The sequence below is a fragment of the Myotis lucifugus genome, unplaced genomic scaffold (genome assembly GCF_000147115.1).
Source record: "Myotis lucifugus unplaced genomic scaffold, Myoluc2.0 scaffold_94, whole genome shotgun sequence".
NCBI lineage: Eukaryota > Metazoa > Chordata > Mammalia > Chiroptera > Vespertilionidae > Myotis > Myotis lucifugus.
Genome location: NW_005871142.1, coordinates 58,305 through 81,863, shown reverse-complemented (window position 1 = coordinate 81,863; position 23,559 = coordinate 58,305). Strand labels below are relative to the sequence as shown.

Sequence of the window (23,559 nt, the reverse complement as noted above, 5' to 3'; positions counted from 1 at the left end):
CGCCAACACAAAGATATTTATTGCAGCTCTATTTATAGCTAAAATAAAATGCATATATAGAGAAACAAACTTCCAACAAGGAAATGCCATGCAGACATTAAAAAATATTCTACATCAACACTGAAAAATATTAAGAAAAAAGTCGGATGAAAGTTAAATGTACATTTACAATTTTGTCAAGGAAAATGCCCATGAAAAAAGCCCGTTATTTTTTCCCCCCTCAAAATTTCCCCTTTGAATGTCTTTCAAAACTGCCAGCAAAGTGGTGCAGCCCTAAACCTCCCCCAAATCTAACATAGTGAAGAAACCTCGAATAGCCCTCCGTTCCGTTCGGGGACGAGACGACTGGCCGATCCTGCTTGGCACTTAGGGGACGGACAGACAGCACGGCATGCCCGGGTTCTGAGTGGAGATGTGGGAAGTGCCCCAAGTTCACGTGTGTTCGCACTCCTCTCTGGATGGGGGCGACAGGAGACTAGTGACTGGCAGGCAGAGTCATGAGGACGAAGGAGACATTGTGTACGGACTCAGGCAGTGAGAGGACCCCAGACTTGGGGCCTTGAGCCAGGCCAGCAGTACCCCACATGGCTGTCTGGGGCTTAATGCACTCGGGGCGGCCCCTGGCCCCCTTTCTGATGCGGGGCTGAATGGGCCGATTTCTGCAGACTGGCGGCCTCATGCAACTCCCCGAATAATCCCCACCCTTGGGCTGGCCCTGGTAGTGTGGGCAAACACCTCTCGATTCTTCCTTCAGACCAAATGCCTCTCCGTTTCAGGGTCCCTTGCACAGCCCAGACTGTCCACCGCCTGGCTGCTCTCCCCTTGGACACCCTCGTGTGTTGGGGAAACCAAAAGCCCTCCAGCTCCTCTGACCAAAACCCGGGCACAGAGCCCTCTCTTGGCACTTAAGGGACTGAAAACTGTCGCTCAGCCCAGGACAGAATTCGATTTTCCGGCAAACGTGTCTCCCTATAACTTATCTCTGAGCTTCGAGTCAACCACACTGTCCTTTTTTCCACCCCGTTCGCAGTCCCTACTGAACGTTCAGGCAGGTGATGTTTTAAAGAAGAACTGAATTGTCTGGACCCAGAGCTGGTGGTTAACCCTCTGGAGACGGCTGCGAACAGCCATGTCAGGGGAGAGGAGACGCGAGACAAAAGGACATTATTGCGGTGCTTGTTCCGTTTTTTCTTTTTGCACAAAAACAGTCCATTTATTCAAGTGTTCTCCAGCACAAGTACATTAGAAAGGAGCTTTATTATATTCTTCTGGGCACAAAAAAAAATGTGATGAAGGCGGAACTGACAGACTTTCTACATCGGCTGTACGCATTGACCTCTTTAATTATTTCATAAACAGCTATGTCACGAGCATCACACACAGAGATACAACAGGACACTGGCGGCCGGGCTGGGGACCCGCTCGGGCCCCTCGCACACGCCCCACCCGGATGTCCCAGAACCAGACTGTGAAATGTACATTATTATTGTCAATAAATAGAGAAGCAACCCTAAAAAAAAATAATAATACAGTGGTGAAAGGATGCTGGAACCAGGAGAAAAACAATGAAAGGAAAAGAGAGGAACTGAAGAGAAAGGGCAGGCGGGGGCCGGGGTGGGGCGGGGCGGGGAGGAAGTCCTGCATTGAGCTGCGTGGAATGTGGAGTGACAGTGCTCTGCCAATGGGGCCAAAGCGAAATCGTCTGTAACAGGGAAAGTTATTACCAAATCAGCTACGGAGTTTATTCTTCAGTATGAATACATGGTTTCCCACAAATAAGCACCCGCTACTTCAATGCCTCAGCTAAAACACATGAAATCGCTCATTTAGTTTTCAAGTACAAAGTTAAAATGCCTTTTTTAATAATAATATATCAGAGTAAAATAATAGTCTCTTTTAAACTTCACTACAAGAAAACAAAACAAACAGTCATTGTCCAGACAGCAGACTTAATTTAACAATATATATTTTTAATAAAATGTTTTTAGCACCTTGTTGAGTCACCTCCTCCCTCTGCGTATTCTAAGGAATTTCGGCCTTTTCTTTTTGTGGTGGTTGGTTGTTGGGTTCTAGGGCTGTGCGGCCAAATCAGTCTGTGAAGTGAAATGGGACTAAGGTGAGGCTTTCGATCCCTGCTCATGCCCTCGGGCTCGGGGCTGGAGGCCACTGGACTGGGGTTTGAGAAAGCCGCCCTCCCACGCCCCTCCAGGGAGCGCGTGGGGGGAGATTTCCAGTTTCAGGAGTCCTTGGGCCTCCGTTCGGGCAGTTAGCCGGTCACAACTAGAAGAGGGACCTTCCATCCTTGTCCTGGCTGCTTAAGACCTGGTATACGGCCTCCCCCAAACTCCACTGCCTAGATCAGCGATGAGCAAGCGGTCACCGACCAAAGGCCGCCTCGGCTGGGTCCCTGCAAGACACGGGTGCGGGGCGGGCTGCCCTGCTTCCCAAAGGCCCCGCCTTCCTTTACCGAGAAGGAAAGATTCGAGAGCTCCTGCCGGACAGTGGAGTCCATCCTCATCTACGCCCTCTCTTCCCAGATCCTCCACACACTGGCCTCAGCAGGGAAGGACCAGGCCTCCACACACCTTCCCATCCTGGGCTGGAGGAGGGGCTCCGCTGCTTCCCGCCAGAGGGCAGGACAATCCAGGGTCACCTCTAATCACAAGGCCTGGGAGCAACCGGACTGGACAACAGATGACAAATTCAGATCAAAACGGGGCCTGGCTGGAAACTCAGTTCTCACCCAAACCTTGGCTCTGCCGCTCCCCTGACAAAGGAACTGCCTGCCCTCCTCAGACCTCAGTGCCAGTCAGGCCCCAGGGCCCTCGCCCACAGCTCCAGGGGGCGCCTGTACGTTTCCCGAAAACGACCTCTGAAAGATACCAGTGCCACAGCGACTCCGCACCAAGCAGGGTGGCGACAGGCGTTCACAACCACCTCCAGCATTCACTCCACGTCTACGTCTAACATCAAAGATGTGAGGACGACCGGTTTGTTTTCCTACGTCCTTTCCCAGGCGGCCCCGCTGAGCTGTCCTTCCTGCTCCTGTTCCAGACCTCCCTGTGTGGAGATGGTGGCTACTCCCACCCAGGCGTCCCCAGAATTGCCGGCTAAGCGGGAAGAGCAGGGAGCCAGCCCTTCGTGAGACGACTCCCATGTCCAACAGTCTTCCCTCTGGGTCTGCCTGTCCTGACCTGCACCTTCGCGACCCACCAAAAATCACACGGGCATCTCCGACAGCCAAACACTCCCAGGCCTGTCCCCAGAGCTCCGAAGTCCTGCATGCTCTCCTGTGAACTTGGCTAACACGACATCCAATAGCAAGAAGGTTCTGGGGTCCGGACAGAAAACGGATAGGAACACACCACAGCCACCTGCCAACGGCAAATCCTCACCTGCTGCTCCCGCAGCCGGTTCCACGGGGCAAGGGGTAGCACCAGCCAGCCCGAGGCCAACAGGGCTCAGCACTGCCTGCTGGAGACTAGCTTCCTCCTCAGGCCTCGACCAAGGGCTCTGGGGCCCTGGCACGCGCTGCGGCTACCTCCCCAGACCTCTGGCATCACACTTGGCACCTGCAGTAAGTGGGGAGGCATCCTCCTCAGTCTCTAGAAGCCAGGCTTTCAGGGGTACACGGGCCTGCTCTTTAGAAAGCAAATGCCACGGGGAACATACTCCAGCATCTTCCCTAGGCCGTCTGGTGTCTCCTGTCCACTGCCTCCACCCTCAGCCTCATCCACAGCAAATGTAACGACCCCACTTAATCCTCGACCGCCCGGCCTGTAGGAGCACAGCTCCCCTTTAGCCGGTGACCTGGACCTGCCCCCAGAAGTCCCCCTATGGTTGGAAGTGGAGTAAGAGCATCCGGGCACGGCCAAGCGGGCATGTCCCCAAGGTCTGCTGCACCCACCACGTTCTACTGCGGGACTGAGCCCACAGGGTGGCTGGTGATGAACTCTCACCCCCGCCAGGGGCACCTGGTCCATCCTAGGGCCTCCTCAGGCTGCCCCGCCGGGAGGAACAAGCGCTCTTAAGGGTCAGCCACAGCGCACCTCCCTGAGCAAGCTGGCCGGCCGCGCTGATCCTTGGGCTTGCCACCTCCTTGGCTTCCCAGCTTCTTCCCACACCACCCTTGGGTGCAGCCTGGGCCATGGGGAAAGGCGAATGCCTTTGCATGAGCAGCGGAAAAAGACCCAGGAGAGCCCGAAAGCTGCCAAGTGTCTGCAGAGGAAGGCCGCGCCGTCCTGACACTGGGGGCTGGGAAGACCGAGCGCTGGCCAGCGGGGGAGGGAGCACCTTGGGCTGCTGAGACAGCCCTCCTCCCCCAGCCCTCCTAGTGGTGCTGGCCGTCTCCAGGTGCAGAGGGAGCGGCTGGAGCACGAGGGGACGGGTGAGCACCAGTCAGGTACAGGGACTCCAGAGAGGGAGGGGCAGAGGTACCCCTCCTGGCCACTCCAGCCCCCTGGGGGCCCATCACCACCTGCCACCACAGAGCTGTCACAGAGCTGGCAGGAAGCAACTGGGTGTGATCTTCAAAGCCAATCTGACAAGGAAATGAGTAGATTGGGGTCCAGAACTAAGCACCCCTAAAAGGAGCAGGAAGCTGGCTACCGGCTGTGAGCTTACTCCTGAGCAATGAGCAAGGGATTCAAAGCCTTGGTTTAATTTTGTCACCAAATTACTAATTTGCTTGATTCAAAACATGAGGTTCACTGTCCCATTTTTTATTTTTTGTTTTTTGAGTGGAAGCCCCTTGGCCAAGACAGACCTGGATGTAATTTCCTTTTGGTTGAGGGGAGAATAGGTAGGGGGAGCTGAGGGCTGACTTTACTGGTGCCTAGAGTTGCAGGTCAGTATCACAGTTGCTAACAGAAGAGTCTTTTGACATCACCAGGGGCAAAAGAGAGAGCACGCTACCTGCTAGAGGAGAGCACCTGCTAAAATAAAACCTCCTCCTTTTCCTGCCTTCAGCACCGAGCAACTTCTGGGATTGACAGTCTACCTGCAATCAGGGCAACAGAGGTAAAGAGCTGCAGGGCCGACTCCACAAAGTCCTGACTCCTGGGGGAGTGGCGGGGTGCTCCCTGGCTGTGTGAGTGCATCTGTTATGCATCGGGATAGACATGTTCCTGTGTATGCGTGTGGGATTGATTGGTGTGGGGCTTACGTCTGCAGCGGGACCCGAAGCTCAGCATCCTGAGCCCGCCTTCCCGGTCCCCACTCTATAATATCTCTTATACATGACCCTATCTATTTATATAGTGCCTATCACCATAGGCCGTTTCTAGGGATGCGAACTTGGGACCATGTGCTTGACAGCACACCTCCCAGCCCTGCCGGTCCCAGGAGGTGCCATCCCCCCTCCCATTATAAAATATATATCTCTATATGCCACATATCTACACCCCATCTATCCAGGCAAGCATCCGCCCATTGGGCCCTCACCCTGGAGCCGCCACTGGCCTACCGCCTACCGCTTGCCTCGGTAGGAAGCGGAACCAAGTGTTGTGCACTTGGCGCTCCGGGTGCTGCTGACTCAGGTAAGAGCGCAGCGATCACCAGACCAAAGCACTAGAAAAGAAATACACACCACTCCAATCACACACACAGGAGAGAGACGCCGGCCCTCCCTCCAGCCCTGACACACACGACTCCAGAGGAGGGGAAGTAGAAGAGAAGAGGGACGCACCGGAAGGCTGGCCTGTCGCTGCACCTGGTGGCCCACCTGGCCCGAGGGGTGGGGAGCCAGGGCACCAGGGCCACCCCTAACTCAGAAGCACCCTGCTCCCCGCACCTTGGTTTGAAACCTTAAGGGGAGGGGGGGGGTTGGGTTTTTGTGTTCTTAACGAAAAATCTGAAAACAAACATAATTATAACCAGAACCATAAGAATAATAATTATAACGAAAGGTGTCGTCAGCCTCCCAGTATAAAACTGCAGCCTTTGGAGATGACCAAAAACATCACATTCCAGGGCCAGAAGCCACCTTGTGCACAGAGGGCGGATGGTGGGGCCTCATAAAAGAACACACAAAAGGCGACTTTAGACAGGAAAGCACCAGTACGTTTTGTATGTTTTTTTATTCGCTCCAGGCGGGGTTTTTAACGGTCACTTTCCCACACTCTGGACTAGTTCTGATCCCACCACGAGGAGCCCTCAGATCGGCTAATGTGAGAATCTTGGAAGGAAGACCCCTTATCCCGCTATCTTGCTGAGGGAGTCTCTCCTTTTTTTGGGAGAAAAAAAAATATATCAAAAGGTTATTGCGTGATCCTGGATGAATCCCGCTCTCAGCTGTCCACGGTCCTGACCACCCCATCTCACCCCCTTTTTGGCAGGGAGAAGCGGGGAAACGCTGTCCCCAAACCGTCCTTCACCCCCCGTGGCACGCCAAGGGGAAAAGCCACTGGGTGGTGAGGGACCTGCTCCCCCTTCTCCATCCTTGATTAAAACCCTTTGCGCATAAGGCAACATGGAAGCTGATGTTTTTACTCATCTCGCTGTTTGAAAGCACCATTATGAAGTCAGGTTGTACAGTAGTTAACAGTACCTTTTATATATATAACTCATATCTATCATATATATATAAACTGTAAACAAGAGGTAACAGCGGCTCTAGAAACTGGTTTTCTTCAAGGTTTCCTGTGTGGTAGGCACCTGAAATACTGTATAAAAGGGTCTTGTGGTGTCCTCCTCTCCCTGCTGCTAGTTAGTTGGGTTCTGCTTTGCATGACCAGGAATGGTGCTGGCAAGACAGCTCAGTGGCTGGGAGGGGTCTCGGCCTCCTGAGTGTGTCTCTACTTTCCGTCCCCTGCTTGTGCTCCTATCTGATCAGGCTAGAGACAACAACAAAAAGATATATAGTAAAAAAAAAAAAAAAAAAAAAAAAAAAATCCAATACCAATATATAGATTTCCATAGAATTTCCTTTTTTGCTTCTCTGTCGGCAAGGTATTGTTACTATGTTTTGTTGTTAATTTTTGCTGCAATAAACCCTCTTGTTTCAGTCACAGCAAGAAACAAAAACCCAAACAAACAGAAAACCCCTCTGAAAAGAGTAGAAAACAAAAGATCTGACCAAAAAAAAAAGGGGGGGGGGAGGGTTAGGGGGAGAGGAAACATGATGTTGTTTTTAAATAGGACTAAAGATTAACATTGAAAAACCAGGAGATGATGTCCAACCCTTTTCACCAGGCAAAGCCCTCCGGTGTTTCTGCCTCTGGTTTTTGTTTTAAATTTCTTTTTCTCTTCTGGGTGCTGATACTTCTTTCCATCCTCATGTTCTTTTGTGTTTTTTTGTGTTTTTTTTTTTGTTTGTTTTTTTAACTCTGTATCACTACCTCAGTTTGCCCTCATGTCCCTTACACACAAGCAAAATATTCCTTCAGCGGAGCGAAGAGGTGGCGGATGACCGGCACGCTCCACGACCGGCCCAGCAGTCTCTGCCTCGCCAAGCGGCTCATGTTGGAGACGTCGGTGTAGTGGACGGGGAAGCCGAACACCCTGGGGAGAAAAGGCAGAGGGGGGGTGAGCGCCGGCGCGTGGGATTCTGGGGAATCTTCGCTCCTCTGTCACCCACTCAAGACTCGGGCAGCCCGCTGCTGTCTGTGGATTTGAAGCTAAGTAAGATAACCGTGGCCGGGAGAGTTACGACACAGTAGAAGCCAAGTCAGGATTTGTGAGAACACCTCCAGGACAGGTGGCACCTGAGATTTAGATCTGCAGTGGGTACCTGAGTCTGAAAGTAATGACTACACACCCCATGCCTTCCCCCCAAGAGGGAGGAGAACTCTAGTCTGACTCCACGCCCTCCAGGAGTTCCCGCTTGCTTCTTGTTTGTGTAAGTGGCCTGTTTGGCTGGCTAAGTGGCCGTTACACCGAGAATGAAGCGTCATCTCGTCCCTGAGTCCAGTTTGCACCCAATCAGGGTGCTCAGGCTGGAAGGCCCACCTGGTCCTGTGCTGCCCTGGTTTGTGAGGCACCTAAAGGAGCAGCAGGAGATAAGATGCTCCTGAGCCGCCGTGTTTCCTGGAGCTCGGCAGGACCCCCGGGACCCAAGGCGCTCGTGGACTGATTTCTAGATGCCTCACTGTGGGACCATCCCCAGGAATCGGCCACGTCAGGAAATGCCCGGGTACCCACTGCTCACGTGGCATCTGTGCAGGACGCAAGCCTGGCCGGGAGAGACCCCCTCCCTCCAGGACAGCCCCGAGACCCCAGCCCAGGCCTTGGGTACCTTTCCATTTCAGTGCACCATAAGATGTCCTCTTTCTCATTCATGAAGACGGGGAAATGCTGGTCTTTGCCCTGCTTTATGGAGTTCGACCTCGTGGTGATGGTCCTCACTTTGCTGAACTAGAAGACGAGGAAAGAGGAACGAGCACTCATTCGCTGGTCATGCATCTGCCACGTGTGCCAGGTGCTTGCCAGGGACTGGCCAACGTGGGCCTCTGCAGAGCCCACTGCCCTGCTCTTCCTCCTACACTGCGGCCGCCCCGCCATCCTAGTCCAATCCTGCCGGCCAAGGGCTGGAGATATAGCAGCTGGAGCCACTGTCCTTCCTAAGTCCTCCGAGAACTGCTTCCTTCATAAGTGTAGTGACTTGCAGGCAAAAGATGCCAGATTGCTCCGGCTCTCTGGGAACCCGATGCCTGGTGCACGCACTCGGGGAGATTTCTACAGAGTAAAATGGAGCTTCCACATCACAGGAGAGTCTCTGCTATGGAAACTCACACAATAGGTCCTGGCCAAAAAATTTAAACGCCCTTGCAGAACTAGGGACTTTGGCAAAGGTTTTTCAGTGTCTGCCTCCCATGGGACACCAAGCAATGCTTAACAAGGGAGGGCAGAATGCTTAACAAGGGAGGGCAGAAGGCCAGCAATGACTTCTGATCTCTCTCTCTCTGCCTTCCAGACCTTCCTCTAGATCAGTGGTTCTCAACCGTCCTAATGCCGTGACCCTTTAATACAGTTCCTCATGTTGTGGTGACCCCCAACCATAAAATTATTTTCGCTGCTACTTCATAACTGTAATGTTGCTACTGTTATGAATTGTAATGTAAATATCTGATATGCAGGATGTATTTTCATTGTTACAAATTGAACATAATTAAAGCATAGTGATGAATCACAAAAACAATATGTAATTATATATGTGTTTTCCGATGGTCCAAGGCAACCCCTGCGAAAGGGTTGTTCGACCCCCAAAGGGGTCGCGACCCACAGGTTGAGAACCGCTGCTCTAGATCCTCCCCTCAGGCCAACTGCATGAATGACCCCGTATCACCCCTAAATCGCACCCCCCTTGCTAGCTGCACCCAGAGCTCTAGAGGGCAGGCTCACAGCCCCGGTGGCTGCTCTGCCGCATCCCACCCTCTGCCCTTCTCCCTACCGGCCAGCAGAGGGCCCTGACGCGGCTCACCTTGGCTATTCTGCCGTGTTCCAGACACTCCTGCAGCTCCAGCTTGTCATTCACAGTGGATGCCAACGGCCTAGGAGGCAGAAAAGAGGAGGTGACAACGGAGCCCAGGAGAAGGGCAGGGACACACACCCGGGCGGTGCTGACCCAGCAGCCATCTGACTCACACAGTCGGCGAGCAAAGGGGGTCCCGTCTCCCACCTTGTTGTAAGCCCTTCCGACTCCCCCAGGAAACACACATACACTGCAGCCACCCACGGACACACATCCAAGTATTAACCCTTAAAAGGCAAATTCAAAAGGGCCTCAAGCTGCAAATAAGCAGGTCACACCTGCCCAGAAGGGGAAAAACCCAAATGTTTTTATTTTTACATCAGTTATTTTAACTGAGTTTTAAAAGAACCCAACAACGCAAGCTTCGGGGGGCGACAGAATGCTGTGTATCTTGATTATGGTGACAGTTACATGGGTGTGCACACTGGATGGAATTCATTAAACTGTGCACCTTAAATGGAAGTTAAAAAGACAAATTCTGCGCAGTCCCCTGAAGACTAACATTCTGTGACTTCCCAGAGGGCAGACCAGTTCACTGAACACCGCCTCCAGCACAGGCCTTTTCTGACCTTTAGAAATACTCCATGAGGGCTTCACTGAGCGGTCACCGTCTCAGTGTGGGAACCTCGGGGACCCGCATCCAATAGCGCCTCCAGGCTCCTCTCAGTTTATGCGTGCACACGTACACACACACGTATGTACGTACGTATGTACACACACACACGCACACGCACACACGCGTCTACCTGGTCCCACCTGGTCTCCCTGCTCCTCCTGGAAGCTCAGAGTTCTAGAATTTTAGAGTTGGAAGAAACAGGTGGGAATAATTCCCTAGGATCAAGGTGTGTGACTTCATGAAAATGCTAGACTAAACCGTCCTGTCCATTTTCCCAACACACACATCCATCTTGGGAAATTTAGGGGGAGATTTCAGATCAGCTACCCCAATGGCCCATCTCCTCCCCATCAACAAGCCCTTGCAAAAGACAGCAGCCCTGCCGAACGGGACAGGCCTGAGGAAGTTCCTACAACTTCATGCAAATGACAGAGAGGGAGATTACACAGCTAAGGCCAGATCAAATGATGTTTCCAATTTGCAAGTATTCTCCAGGAGGCTTAGAATCCACTCAGAACATTCTGGAAAATATTCCCTCCATAATAGATGTCTGGAGTGGGTGGACCTCACACTGCTTTTCAGCTGCTTTCAACCAGAATCCCTCTCCTCACAGGCCCTTTATACAGTGCAATTATTGCACAGAAGAAATGAAATTTTCTTCATTCCTGGATATTAAAATCTATCTGTGTGACCGAATGAAGAGCATCCTTCCAGCAAAAGACCTGAAGCCAACTGAGTGTGGACAAGTGAGGTGGGGCTTCAAACCTGCATGGCGCTGCTTCAAGATTCCCTCCCTGGACCGGCACCTGGTTGGGCGTGGGCACCTCCTTCCCACCCCCACCCCTTTCTCCATGACTTGACCTCAGGAGACTAAAGACATCACCCGCGTAGGAGAACCAGCAATTCAACTCAGCAGCAGGCTGGTTCTCCCTCTGTGGAAACGGTGCACTCTTAAAGGGTCTATTTTCCACCGCTCGGTGTTGGTTTCCCAGGAAAGTATTTTCTCTACCCTGACTCCCCTCCCTCAAGAACAGGGCAGAGCTGGCCCAAGAAGCCCACTCGGGACCCCCTCTCCGGGCCGTCCTGCCTGCAGACGCCAACCCGCAGCCATCCCAGGCCCGGGAGCTCGCACCAACCTGTTCATACCAGGAAGGTTCCCCCAGAAGTAGCGGGCCCTGTGTGCAGCTGACACTTCTTTGGCATCAATCATCACAGGGTTGGACTATAAAACAGGAGAGAGATTAACGATGAGCGAGAGAGGACTATGAAACAGTGCCAGGAATTTTTGCGAGTTCGGAGCCCGGAAGCCTCATGTGACGATGGGAATGTCCTCTGTGTGCACTGCTCACCAGCAGTCCCTACCCACCCGCCGCGGGTGGCTAATGGGTACCTGAAATGAGGTGAGTGTGACTGAGGAATTTTAACGTTTATTTAAGTATCACACGTGGCCAATGGGGCTTTGTGAGAGAAAGTTCTAGCAACGGTGCAGATGTTCACTGTACACCCTGATTGTGAGCCAGACAGACAACTCGCAGTGACAGAACAGCAGCTGCGATGTTACCCATCCCGAGGCCGGGAGTGTGGGCTTGAGCTCCTGGACCGCCCACCCCCGGGGCTGCCTCTGTGCAGAAACCCTCTGTGCAAAGCTCAAGCCGGGCTCGGTGCTGGGCCGGGACCTGCGCTCTGAGACACGTCCTGTTTCCTTCCCAGGTGTCATAGAGCATCTGTCACGGCTGCTGAGGAGCGAGCTGAACCATCGATTCTGCCATCTCCTAGGTTCCCCCCGTGAAACACCACACAGAACCCAACCCTGGGAGTGGGCCCCCCCCCTCTCTTTACACTCAGGTCTTTCAAGTCCTAAGCCGTATACCTCCCCCGAGAGAGAGACCCCAAGTTCTTTCGGGGGGGCCTCTAACAAGGCTTCCTCCCCATTTCACTGGGAAGCCCCAAGCTTCCCAAATGGGCCCTTTGCAAAGCAGAAGTCCCCAGCCCCCAGCCCCACAATGCAGATGAGACAGGGACAAAGCGGCTGTCCAAGGCAGAAGCCGTTAGTGAGCTGGCCAAACCAAGGGTGCTGGCTATACCTCGAGAAATCGTGAGATGTCCCTCTTGTCACTAACGCCCATGGCCACCACATTCTCAAAGAGCCAGAAGAAGGGGCGGTCATCTCCCTCCTTGGGCCGCGCGTCATGCAGGAGGCGGTAGAACTCAAAGAAGAGCCGGCCAGTGCCCTCTGAGAGGCGGGAGAGAAAGCCGTCAGCTGGGCTGTCTGCAGAGACAGTGGTGTGGCTAGGGCACGGGGCGGGTCAGGGAGGGCAGGGCCAGTGGGAGTAGCCTTCCCAGGGCAGAAATGACCAAGTAGGAAACCTACGTGCAGAAGCACCAGCCGAGAAGGCGGCCGGGCGAGCACGGCACCTACCGTAGAGTCCCTTGCGGGCAGGGTTGACGATGGAGAGGTCATTGCACGGACTGCCCCCAATCACCAGGTCGAACGGGCCCCACTCCTGGATCTGAGAGGATAAAGGGAATGTAAAGGGCTTACTGTCCAGAGACAGAGACAGAAAGGACGAGAGAAATTATCTGTGAATTTGGCAAAAAAGTACTTGGACGTGGGGAGAGGAGACCCGGCTGCTTTGTACGCTCACCACCTACACACATTCGGGCACATACACTACGCACACGCACATCCTCTGTGCGGCCATGGGCCAGTCACCGAGGGCCTCTGGGCTCAGTTTCCTCTACAATAAAGTGAAGGGGCTCAGCTGGATAATCGGAGGCCAGCAGGGAGGCCAGTGTTCCCAGCAGGGAAGGCAGCCCCTCGCGAGAAGGCTGACCCGAAGGTGCTCTGTGCTCTGCGCCCTCTGGGCAGGGTGTCTGGGCCATCTCAACGCCCGTCAGCATTCCTGAGGGCCCAGTCTCAGGGGTAGACAGACACCAGAAGGGCAGAGGGTCACTTAGTCAAGACCCCGCCGGACACCCTGAGAAACGGAGGCTGGTAAAGCCGTCGCCAGAAGTAGGAGGACAGGCACCTCACCGCCGTCCTAAGCGCTCAACTGAAAAGGGCCCTGCAATTAGCCAGAGAGCAGCCTGAGCCCCAAATTCCCATTTCACTCTGCCCGTGAGCCTCAAAACAAGGAGGAAAACAGAAGAGGGACAGGAAGAGAGGCTGGGGAAATCAGGGAAAGGAAAATAAATGAACGAAACGCAAGGGGGCTGGTGCTGCCCCAGGAGCTGAGTGCGAGGTGCGGAGAAGGCGGGACGGGACCCCAGCACTGACATACATGCTTCTGCGTGACGCTGCGGACGTCCCCGACGTACATGATCTTCCCCTGGTGCCGCACCATGCCCACCGTGATGGAGTCCTCGCACACCTCCGAGGCGATGTAGCGGTCCACCTGAATGCCCAGGTCCTTCAGCACCAGGAGCCCTGCGCCAGCCGGAGAAGAGCGCGGTCACCGGTCCCCTCCGGCAGCAGGTCTCGGCCGGGAGCCCTCTGGCCAGCCCGACACGCGGGTCAGCGATGGCCTGAGCCCTGCCCTGCCCAGGAAGCTGCCTGAAATCCTCCGAACCAACTGAACATCATGACAAAGACATCGAGGCTGCTTCATGTCTGGCTCGATCTACTTCAAAGGTGGTCAAAGGCCAGGACAGACCAGCCGGACAGGAGGCGGTTTCGGGATCCAGGGAGAACAGCCGCCGAGTTGTGGTGGCCTCCTCTTTGCTGTTTCTCCATCTTTCACACACTGGTCCTTCCTCATCGCTTCTTTCCCCCAAACAGCACATCCTGCTGCAACTCTCCCCATCCTCAAAACCCAACGTAAATGCTACCTGCTCTGAAAATGTTTCAGCAACGCCCTCCCCTCCCCAAGGCCCTCCCCTACTCCGTAAGCCCCAGCACTCTGCGTCCCTCTCCACCTCATTAGGGCAGTGAGTATTCCTAATTCAGCTCTTCTCTTGGGCTACAAATGTCTTTAAGACGGAGCAAGAGCATGAGGTCTCATCCCAGTGTCTCCTCCTGAACTCACTACCGGCACTTCCTTACCACGACCCCTCGATCCCTCGCCAGTGCCTGTTGAATTAACCCTTTGCGGTCCAATGTTATTTTTGGAGGTCCAAATTAATTGACGGGATTGAATGTTGAACTTTTTAATGTTCTTATTGCTCGACGTTGGACCTGCTCCTAGCGCCTGGTCTGTCGAGTCAGCCTCGACGTTGGACCGAAAAGGGTTAAGGCAGGGAAACAATGAGAACAGACCCGGCAGCTTCAGGAGAAAGAGGCTACTGTGCTGCCCTTTCTTTCCCCTGCGCCCAACAGACCCCCACACCACGGAGCTGTGACAGCCTCCTGAGGTGCGACAGGGTCCAGGAAGGCCTCGAGGTTCTAGCCTGCGAAACCAACGCTGCACACGAACCTCTCGGTTTACAGAACATCGGCACCGAGATGAAAACATCACACAAACATCTGGCCTGGGGTGCCGCCCCTACGCTGGCCCTCTGGCCAAGGTCCCTGGGCTCAGACTGTCCATCTCCCTCTGGTCACATGGAGACAGGTTCTGAGGAGAGCGACTCCCTCTGAGGAACGGAGGAGCCCAGCCTGGGAGCCGGCCCGAGGGGGAGACGTGTCAGTGCCACCTTCCGCGAGGGCTGTCTGGCAAGGTCAAGAACCACAGGAAGAAAACAGCACCTACAGTGACCCAGCACGCCCTCAAAGACAACGGCTAACGTACAGCACGAGTGTGTACAGGGAGGCCTGTCACAGCACTGCTCGCAACAGTGAAAACACTAGTCCCCGACCCAGAGGATTAAATTAATCACGGTGCTTTCTCTCAGTGGCATCTTCTGCGGCACTTACAAATGAAGAATGTAGTTCTCTACTGACTGACAGGAGAAAGTCTCATAACATCATCATTGAAAAGGCGAGTTACAACACTACACATTTTACCGGCCCTTTGTCTTAGCTACGTACGATTACATAAACGCACACACACAAATCTAACACGACATTCACCAAAACACTAATCACAGGCTTATGGGCAATTTAAATATTCTTTGCTCTCTCGCTTATAGATTGTTTTTTTACTGCGACTTAAAATGAAAACACAACACAAGAGCCATGTTTTTGTTTTGGTCGCCGCCTGCCCCATGAGGCTCTGTGAAAACCGCCAATGATCTCTGTCACTCCGTCCTCGGCCGGGAAGCTCCCCCCATTAACACATTGCGTACCGCATAGAAATCTCTAAGACATACGCCAGGGACTGCACGTTTTTGGGCAAACTGCACGTTATTTAAATCATCATAATGCACTTTAGGTGTTGTTTTTCAATAATTATAACATTTTTATTTACAAAAACAATTAAAGTTCCTAGTACTTTTTTAACGTATGGTACTGCGTAAAACATTTTCCTCTATGAAGAGGGACCAAACAAAATTTACATAAGTATCTAGATTCGCTCCTTTTTCCATGGGCGTGAAAAACGAGAACACTCGTGAGCGGTCCTTAACAGATGGCGCGCGAAACACAAGAAAACTCCTGAGCGGTACGAAATGTGTTAAGGAAAGTGCCCACCGGACACGCTGGTTTGCCACTGATTTTACTTCCCATTGAACAGTTGCCCCTTCAGGGTGGGGCTTTGGCAGTGGTGATGCTTGCTACGGGTCTGTGTTGTCAGAGTTGAATACACGCATCCCCAACAGAGCTGCCCGTCCCAGGAGGAGGGCGCAGCCCCTCTCGGACCCGCGTGCTCTCACCTGTAGCAATTCCGTCAAACAGAGACAGCACCCGGATGGGCTTCCTCTTCTCGGCTGGGACAGGTGGGTAAACCTTCGGAGGGTCCTAGGCAGGGAGCACGACAGGCCAGGTGAGTGCCCGGGCGTGTTCCCCAGCTCTGCCCACCCTCCCGGCCCCCTGGGAGCGTGACCGGCGTTCTGACCCCCCACAGCCAGCGCGCGGCTCGGGCGCCCCTGCTCGTCGCCCGGCCCCACGACCCACTGAAGCACCTCGCTTCGGCTGGCCCGCCCTCCGGCTCCGGCAGGCAGGAGCGGGTGCAGAGAGTTCGGGAGCAGGCCCAGGCCGGCACTCACAAATTCCTGGTCGTGGTTGTTGGCGAAGAACATCTGCAGCCGCGAGGGCCAGTCGTCCCGCCTCCGCAGCAGCCCGTAGGTGCCCTTGTGCCCGCACATGTAGCAGTTCCAAGGGTCTTCTTTAATGGCTGCCTGGGCGGCGCCGGGCCCCACCAAGAGATCCACGCACTCCACGCAAAAGCACCTGGAAGGAAGCCCAGTGTAGCAGCGGGTCTCCCGGCCCCAGGCCCGTCCTGGACGGAGCACGGCTGGGCCGGGGGGCAGGGGGAGCCCAAGGTGGGGGCCCCTCACCTGCAGCAGTTGTTGTTCCCGCACATGAGCACCTCGCGCCCCCCACAGCAGATGGTGCAGTAGGACTGGTAGCCGTCGTCGTCGTACTGGTACGCGCACTCCAGGAAGCAGTTCTGGAGGGCAGGTGGCGGTCAGACCCTCCACAAGCCCCGGGAACCCTGACTCAGCCCCGGAGACAGGACCCTGCCACCCCACCAACCAGGGTCTGGCCTAAACCACAGATCAGGGAAGGGGCCAGCGGGTGTCCTGGCCCCAGCAGTGGACAGCAGCAAGGAGGCCTGGGCGCAGGCTGGGGAGGGAGCGGCACCCTCTGCCCCTAGCTCTTCCCCTGGGCCCTGAGAGGGCAGCAACCCACCCGCCCGTCGGCTTGTCCTCCCCCCTTCACTAGTGACTGGGGAGTGGAGTCCACGTCTGGGGACTGGGATGGGTGTTACAGGCGGAAGACTTTCAGGAGGAAAAATATGGGCAAGTCAAACCCTTGAAGCCCAAGGGTCTGTCTTATCAGAACTTTCTGCCTCCACAGCTAACGCTGGGGTCACAGTCAGGCCAGGGGTCAGGAGGCGGCATCCCCAACAACCCTCCCTACCTTGCAGTTTTGGCACATTCCTCCGATGAAGAGAGGGTGTTCCAGGGTGACGTTGAGGCTCCCACAAGAGATGCAAATGTCTGGAAAGCGGAGAAAGCAGAGTGAGCGGCACTGCAGGGCCCCCTCTTGCCTCGGACCAGAGTCAGCTACGGGAAAGCTACAAAAAGGGGGCGTGCTGGAGCTGCCTCAGGCAACAGGGAGGCACTGGGGCCCCCTTTTCAGAAGCCCTGTCCTCTCTCAGAGCATCAATGCCACCATCCAGGAGTGGCATCATACAGGGACAGGAACCGCCAAGGAGAATGGGGCCCTGCCCTGGGTATGGAGGTGGTCCTTGGCAGTCCTTACGTCCTGGGCCCTGCCCCATCCTCCCCAGCCTGAGGGCCTTGAGCTTGACACACCATCACTAGCCCAAGGGAGACAGACGTGGGATGTGAATGACCGCTGGATGAGAGAAGGTGATGAGAGATGTAAGGCCAGAAGGTCAGGTTTAGGCAAATTCAATCGAATACAAGAGGGGCTACCCTCTGGGACCCACTGGAGTGTCCCAAATCCTAATACCAGCCGACACCATTGACAGGTCAGTCAGATTCTGGCACCAGAAGACAGACGGGTGTGTGATGCAGGCTGGAGGTGGTGACACGTGCAGGACTGACCCGGTGACTGAGTACTGATGTCCCACGTCAGTCCAGCCTTTCCCAGCAGCCATGCCTCTGCCTCAGGCAGCCCCCTAGGAGCCAGCCCACCTGCCCGTCCCAGGGAGTCGGTGTCCAGTGCATTGGACTCACCCTCGATGTTCCGGCACTTCTGCCGCACCTCGTACACCAGCCGCTCTGCGGAGGGAGGGAAGCCCAGCATCAGAGGAGGCGAGAGGGCCTCACCCACTCCTCTGAATGCCAGCCTCGCCACGCCACTCTCTCCAGAGCCAGGCTAACTACCTCTTGTGCGTTCGTCGATAATCTCCTTGACCTTGGGCTTCTCGGTTGTGCTCTTCCGGGGCTTTTTGGCTGGTGGGGGTGGCGCGTAGGCAGCTGCCTCGGGTTCAACCCACATGTCTGTGTAAACTTCTTTGTAGGGGTTCTTCTCCTCTGGGTGGGAAAAGCAGGGAATGAGGTCACGGCTCCCAGCTGACAAGGAATCCCAGCTCCCTCTCCTCCCCCATTCCACCCATAATGGGGTGCGGCCTGGACCCCGCCGTGTTCCTTGCTCTCAACTCTCTGGTGGGAGCAGGCCAACGGGGAGCACGTTATTCTGAGTCCCAGAGCAGTACCGCCCTACCCGACCCCAGGGGAGGGAGACCATGGCCCATCGATGGAGGCCTTCGCAGCCCTCCCGCAGCATGGCTTTCGCAGGCCTGGCTGGCAGGGGTCCAGAAGGCTAGGCTGGGCCCCTGTGCTGACCTTCTGGTGGTTCCAGGCCCTTGGGGCCAGAGGGCTGGAACCCTCCGAGGGCCCATTCGATCATCTGCTTGTTCTGCACCTCCACGGCCTTGGCAGTGTCGCTCTCGTCGCTGTCATGGCACGCTGGGAACAGCTTCCCGGCTCGGCTGCTGGCCACCTGGGGGGCAACATGCATGGGGGGTTGGAGGGACAGGCGGAGGGCAGACTCCCAGTAGCGAAGGTAGGAGAAGGTGCAAGGAGGGGGAGGACTGGAGGAGAACGCCTGAAGAGTGTAGAAAGGAAGCGAGTAAGATGGGGGGAAAAGGGAGTCCACAGGCCTGGCCGGCGGACCCTCTGCCCAGGCCTAACATCTGCATCTCGGCTTCTAGGCCAACTAGCGGTCCGACTCCCCAAAGGGCGCTCACCTGCAGCACTTCGTAGATGGCTTTGCGGTACATGGGCTGCTTGTTGTAGGTGGCCTGGTGGAAAGCGCTGCAGAAGGAGCTCAGCGGCATCAGCTTTTCCACACACACCTGGGGGGACAGCCACGGCCCTCGTTTTTCCTCCCACACTCATCGAGCCCCACCACGTGCCTGGCAACAGGCAAGGGTTGGAGGCATCAGGACTCGGCCCCTGTCCTTGAGAGGACCGGATGCATCAGTAAATAACTGCATGATGCAGAGGACCTGAAGGCAAGTGGGAGGGGCTTCCGGGGAAAGGGTTCCCAGGAGGCAGACTCAGCAGGCATCCTAGCTGTGAGGCACCAGTGCAACCTCATCATCTCCTGGGCTTCCATTCCCACACACACAGAGAGGGGGCAAGCAGAGCCCACTTCTACCACCCAATTCCAGACCCTGCCCCGCCCAAACCGTAGGCCTTGGGACCGAGACCCCATAACTCACCACTGAAAACTTGCCGTCTCCGAACCACATGACCCAGCGGGTGCCTTCAGCTGCTCGACTCCGGCCCGTCATCCACCAAGACACAATGCGGCCTGGCCACCAGGAGAAGCCCCGCAGTTTCCCCCACACCAGCTCCCCAATGCCAAAGCCCCGGCCGTCCTGGATCCCCAAGGAGCAGAAGTCATTATACAGCAGTCACGAGGCCCTGCCACCCTCGTCCCCCCACGGCAACCCCAGCCCTGGGCATCTGAGGGTCAGGACAGCCAGGAGGGAGCTCCATCTGAATGGACCAAATCAGAGCCAAATTGGGGAGACGAAGAGGCCTGGGATCAGGTGGAGAGAGGAGAGCAGGATGGGGCGAGCTGGCAGTGGAGGGACCCAGGACAGAGCTGGACGAGGCAGCTGAAGAAGCCAGCCGCTCACCTCGTACTCTGGTTCGTCATCGGCTGCTTTGGTGGCGTTCTTGTCCCCCGTGTCAGCCCCCACAGGCTCAGGGGTGGTGGCCACAGTGGGGGACGCGGGGTCAGTGGGCTGCTGCACTGCGGGAGGGCTGGCCTCCTCCACCTTCTGAGACTCGCCGGACCCCTGGTTTTCTTCCACAGCGTTCATTACTGCAATCACCTTGGCTTTCTTCTCAGCCTGGGGAAACAAGGGACAGAAGTTACCTTGGCCTCTCCAGGAATCAGCAAGGCCACCTCATACTTAGGGCGCTCCTCGCAACCTCTTTCTGGGCTGGAGACAGTGGTGGGAGGTCAAGGGCTGGAGAGAGTTCTTCCCTCATCAACTCAACTGGCCTGCCGTGGAAAACAGAGAGATCCGAGGTTGAGAGGCAAACTCCAATCATCTGGCTCCATTCCAGCCTGCTCCTCTGCCCCTTAGGAAATCTTCCTTCCTGGTCTGATCTTTCCCAGTTTATCACCATTATCATTCGCCCACCCTCTGACGTGGAAAGGCTAATTCTAGTCAGATCTGAATCGTGCACCTTCGTTTAGGCTCCATCCTCTCCTGTCATATTTCCCAGCCAAGAACTGGACTTCTCACCCTTTTCTCCACAATTTCCCTGGGCAGCCAGGAAATCTGTGTGGCTCCCCGACCACGATGCCAGTTCTGTTGTTGGGTCTACTATGAGGGAATCACTGCCATGTTTCCTTCCCCACCTGCTGGAGCACCACGCAAAGCCCCATCCGAGCTCGCCTGCTTCCAGGCTGGAGTTCTTAGGATTAAATCCACTGTGCATTCTGTTACCAGACTCACCCCTCCCTTCTGGGTGCCTTTCAGCTCCATATATAAATACACTTATCCTTTCAACACTCACTTACTGAGCACAGGCATCCTCTCTGCCATCCCACCGACAAACCCAACCAAACCCAACCACTGTCCTAGTTGGACAGCCTCCATCCTTTCATCATTTCAGACTTTGCCCCATTCCTTCTCACCACCTGCTCCTAAAGGTGCAGCCTACAGAGGAGCATGAGATCCTGGATACACAGCTCTGAGGGCCGGCCAACCTCACCTCACCCCAGCTACTGAATCTAGAACACGTGGCCCTCAAACTCAGGGCTCCGCACCCATTCCCACCACACCAGATTCGGAGAGAAAATCCCATCCATCTGCCTTTCAATATGAAGCTCTCCCCCAGAGCTGATGAAAAAGAAAAAAGCATCAGAAAGCAACATGGAATACAAGAGCTCCAAGCTGGAAGTCAGAGCATCGACATCTCTTTCTTAGCCTCGCAACTCATTAACAGCTGACTTCGGAGCAGCCCCTTCTCTTCTGAGTTGCTCCAACCTAAAAAGGCATTTAAATGGAAGGGTTTCTGTTAACCTTTTCTGACTATCAAGAATTCCAGGGATGCGCCCAAGCCTGTTAATGAACCCCCAGATCCCAGGATTCCAGGTTAAGAACCTTAGTCTTAAAAGCAATGGTCTACTCTCGTCGATTCATTTCATTCAATCCTCAAGTCTTTGTTTCTGGGCCAATCGGCTTCCTGTAACGATCCCTAAAACACTAATGATAGAAGTCCTAGTTCTTTCTCTGACTCAACAAATTCTAAAATGGGATCATTTATTCTTTGCCCACAAACAGCTGGGAGAATGAGGTGGAAGAATGCAGAGTAATTGCTCATACCACCCTAGCCCCGTTCTCACCTGGCACCTGGTGGAACTCTGGTCCTCTCCTTCCTACTCTCAATTATCCACCACCACCTCCCCCACAAGGTGTGACTAGATCGGCACTCAACGCTAGCAGGAGGAGGATTCTCCTCTAGAACCGGCAGCTGGGGCAGCCAACCCCAGCACCAGGCTCCTTCAGATGAGCAACATGACTAGCTGTTCTGCTCCCTTCCCTCTGCCTCCTCCAACTTCAGTCACGTTGACTGATCTAGACCAGGCTGCTACCCTATGACCCAAAGACCCTGCTCACGGATGACAGGGCCCCTCAACCAGAACAAGGTGTGTAGGTAGCAGAGGGCAGGGGGGAGAGAGGCCCTCTGAGCGAAGGAGCTGAAGTCACTTCCACAGCAAGCAGCAAGGGGTGGGCGGGTGCTGGGCTCCCCAGGTCTAGACTCAGGAGAGTGGGTAGAGTCGTGCCTGACACCACCCTTCGTCCTCCCCCACAGCCCCTTTGTCTCTCTTCCCCACCCCCACCCCCCCAGCCAGTTCCTGAACATTATTCTTCCCCCACAACTTCCCCCAGCTTGTCAGACGCTGCTGCTGACGGCTACGAAGCGCCCCCAACCCACTAGGTGCAGGAGAACACGCGCCCAAAACAGTTTTTGGCAGGCGGCGGCGGAGGAGGAAGGGGGCCTCCATCGTGACACCGCCAGCGGGGGCAGGGGAAGGAAGAAGGGGTGGGTTAGCAGCAGGAGGCAAGAGAAAAGGGGAAGAAGGGGCAGAGACGGTGGCTGGGTGGGGGAGGGGCCTCATTAGAGGAGTCTGCCCAAGGTAGTGAGGGAATGCCTTTTTCCCCACATTCACTCCAACCCATCTCCCCGGGGCAAACAATAGGAGAAAGAAGGGTTAACTGAACCTTGGCATTTGGGCTAAAGGCTCCTACCCTCAGATCAGAACACCCCGCTCCAGGGTGGCCTAGAGATTGGGCCTGATCAGGGAGATACTACACCCCCCCCCCCCCCCACCACCACCAATGTGGCCCAAGGAAGCCACTTTGCCTGGAGTTTTGTCCGGCCTGGAAAGCCACTGGTAAGTCCACTCTGGTGGAGCAGGGCCTCCCGGTCCAGATCTATCTCCTCCGGCAGCTGTCCCACTTCCACCCCCCTCCAGGCTGCTTCCTGTTCCAAAGGTCAGAGGTCTGGGCGCCCATGCGGACGCCCTGCTGGTGCAGCAGATCCTGGGCTGTCCCGGGAGCCTCACCGGCCTGAGTCCGGCTGGCCCCCCAGGCACCCGCTGAGGTCCCACACCCCGTGTCCAGGCTGCACCGCTCCCTCCATCCCAGCACCACTGCTTCCTGGCAGCCTGCCCGGTGGCTCCCAGGGACACGCAGGAGAGGAAACGATCCCTCTCACGAGGCTGCAAGGTTGGCAGGGCCCGAGGGCAGCCTGGTCCACCGGCCAGGAACACGGGTCAGCAAGGAAATGCCAACAGCCCATCTGCCAGCCAGCTCCGCAAAAGCGTGGCTCCCAGCCCGCACCTCGGCTCCCCGCGCCCCGGCGAGGGCCTGCTCCCCAGCGCGCAGACCCCTGCCCCCGGCTCGCTGCGGGGCGGCTCTTCCTGGCCCCGGAACCGCCAGGTCCCGCCTGGGCGCAGCGAGGAGCGGGGCTGGGACTCCGGGGGAGGGCGCGGGTGGGACAGCAGTAACTTCGCATCTCACAGCTCGGGCCGGGCAGGGGAGCCGGCGCGCGCGGGCCACGGAAGCACACTTTGTCCCTGCCCAGCCCAGGCTGCCGCGGCCCGGAGATCCTCCCACCGGCCCTGCCGCCCTCCCGCCCCCGGCCTCCGTCCAGGAACCTACCCATAAGGCCAGGTGCAGCCCCTCCGCCGTCCGGCCCAGGTGTGATTCCGGCCCGGGAGCTCCGTAAGTAGCTGCCCGCCTGGGGGGAGGGGAAGGGGGCGATGGGGCTGGGGGCGGAGGGGGCCAGAGGGAGGGGGAGGGGGGCGCTGGGGGGGAGGGCTTGAACATTTTCTTTGTCTAGAACTCCAGGTCACGTGGGGCCCGCTGGAGTGCTTGGTTGGCTGCGAGAGGGCCGGGGGAGGGGGCCGGCTCTCCGACGCTGGCAGTGG

At 55.9% G+C, this 23,559-nt stretch overlaps 1 protein-coding gene across 1 annotated transcript in view; it reads right to left on the bottom strand.

Moving 5' to 3' along the window:
- Window positions 1–1,191: 1,191 nt before the first annotated feature.
- The window catches only part of DNMT3A (DNA methyltransferase 3 alpha), a 69,751-nt gene continuing 47,383 nt past the window's right edge, over window positions 1,192–23,559 (bottom strand). Inside the window, exons 6-22 of the mRNA XM_014458347.2 lie at window positions 19,745–19,960; window positions 19,322–19,480; window positions 18,845–18,952; window positions 18,441–18,597; window positions 17,979–18,128; window positions 17,829–17,873; window positions 17,044–17,123; window positions 16,458–16,570; window positions 16,167–16,350; window positions 15,834–15,918; window positions 13,367–13,512; window positions 12,505–12,595; window positions 12,170–12,318; window positions 11,222–11,307; window positions 9,419–9,488; window positions 8,234–8,352; window positions 1,192–7,500 (exon numbers count right to left, since the gene is read on the bottom strand). Coding sequence (XP_014313833.1) covers window positions 7,359–7,500; window positions 8,234–8,352; window positions 9,419–9,488; window positions 11,222–11,307; window positions 12,170–12,318; window positions 12,505–12,595; window positions 13,367–13,512; window positions 15,834–15,918; window positions 16,167–16,350; window positions 16,458–16,570; window positions 17,044–17,123; window positions 17,829–17,873; window positions 17,979–18,128; window positions 18,441–18,597; window positions 18,845–18,952; window positions 19,322–19,480; window positions 19,745–19,960 — 2,100 coding nt within the window. The 3' untranslated portion in view covers window positions 1,192–7,358. The remainder of the gene's footprint in view (window positions 7,501–8,233; window positions 8,353–9,418; window positions 9,489–11,221; window positions 11,308–12,169; window positions 12,319–12,504; window positions 12,596–13,366; window positions 13,513–15,833; window positions 15,919–16,166; window positions 16,351–16,457; window positions 16,571–17,043; window positions 17,124–17,828; window positions 17,874–17,978; window positions 18,129–18,440; window positions 18,598–18,844; window positions 18,953–19,321; window positions 19,481–19,744; window positions 19,961–23,559) is intronic.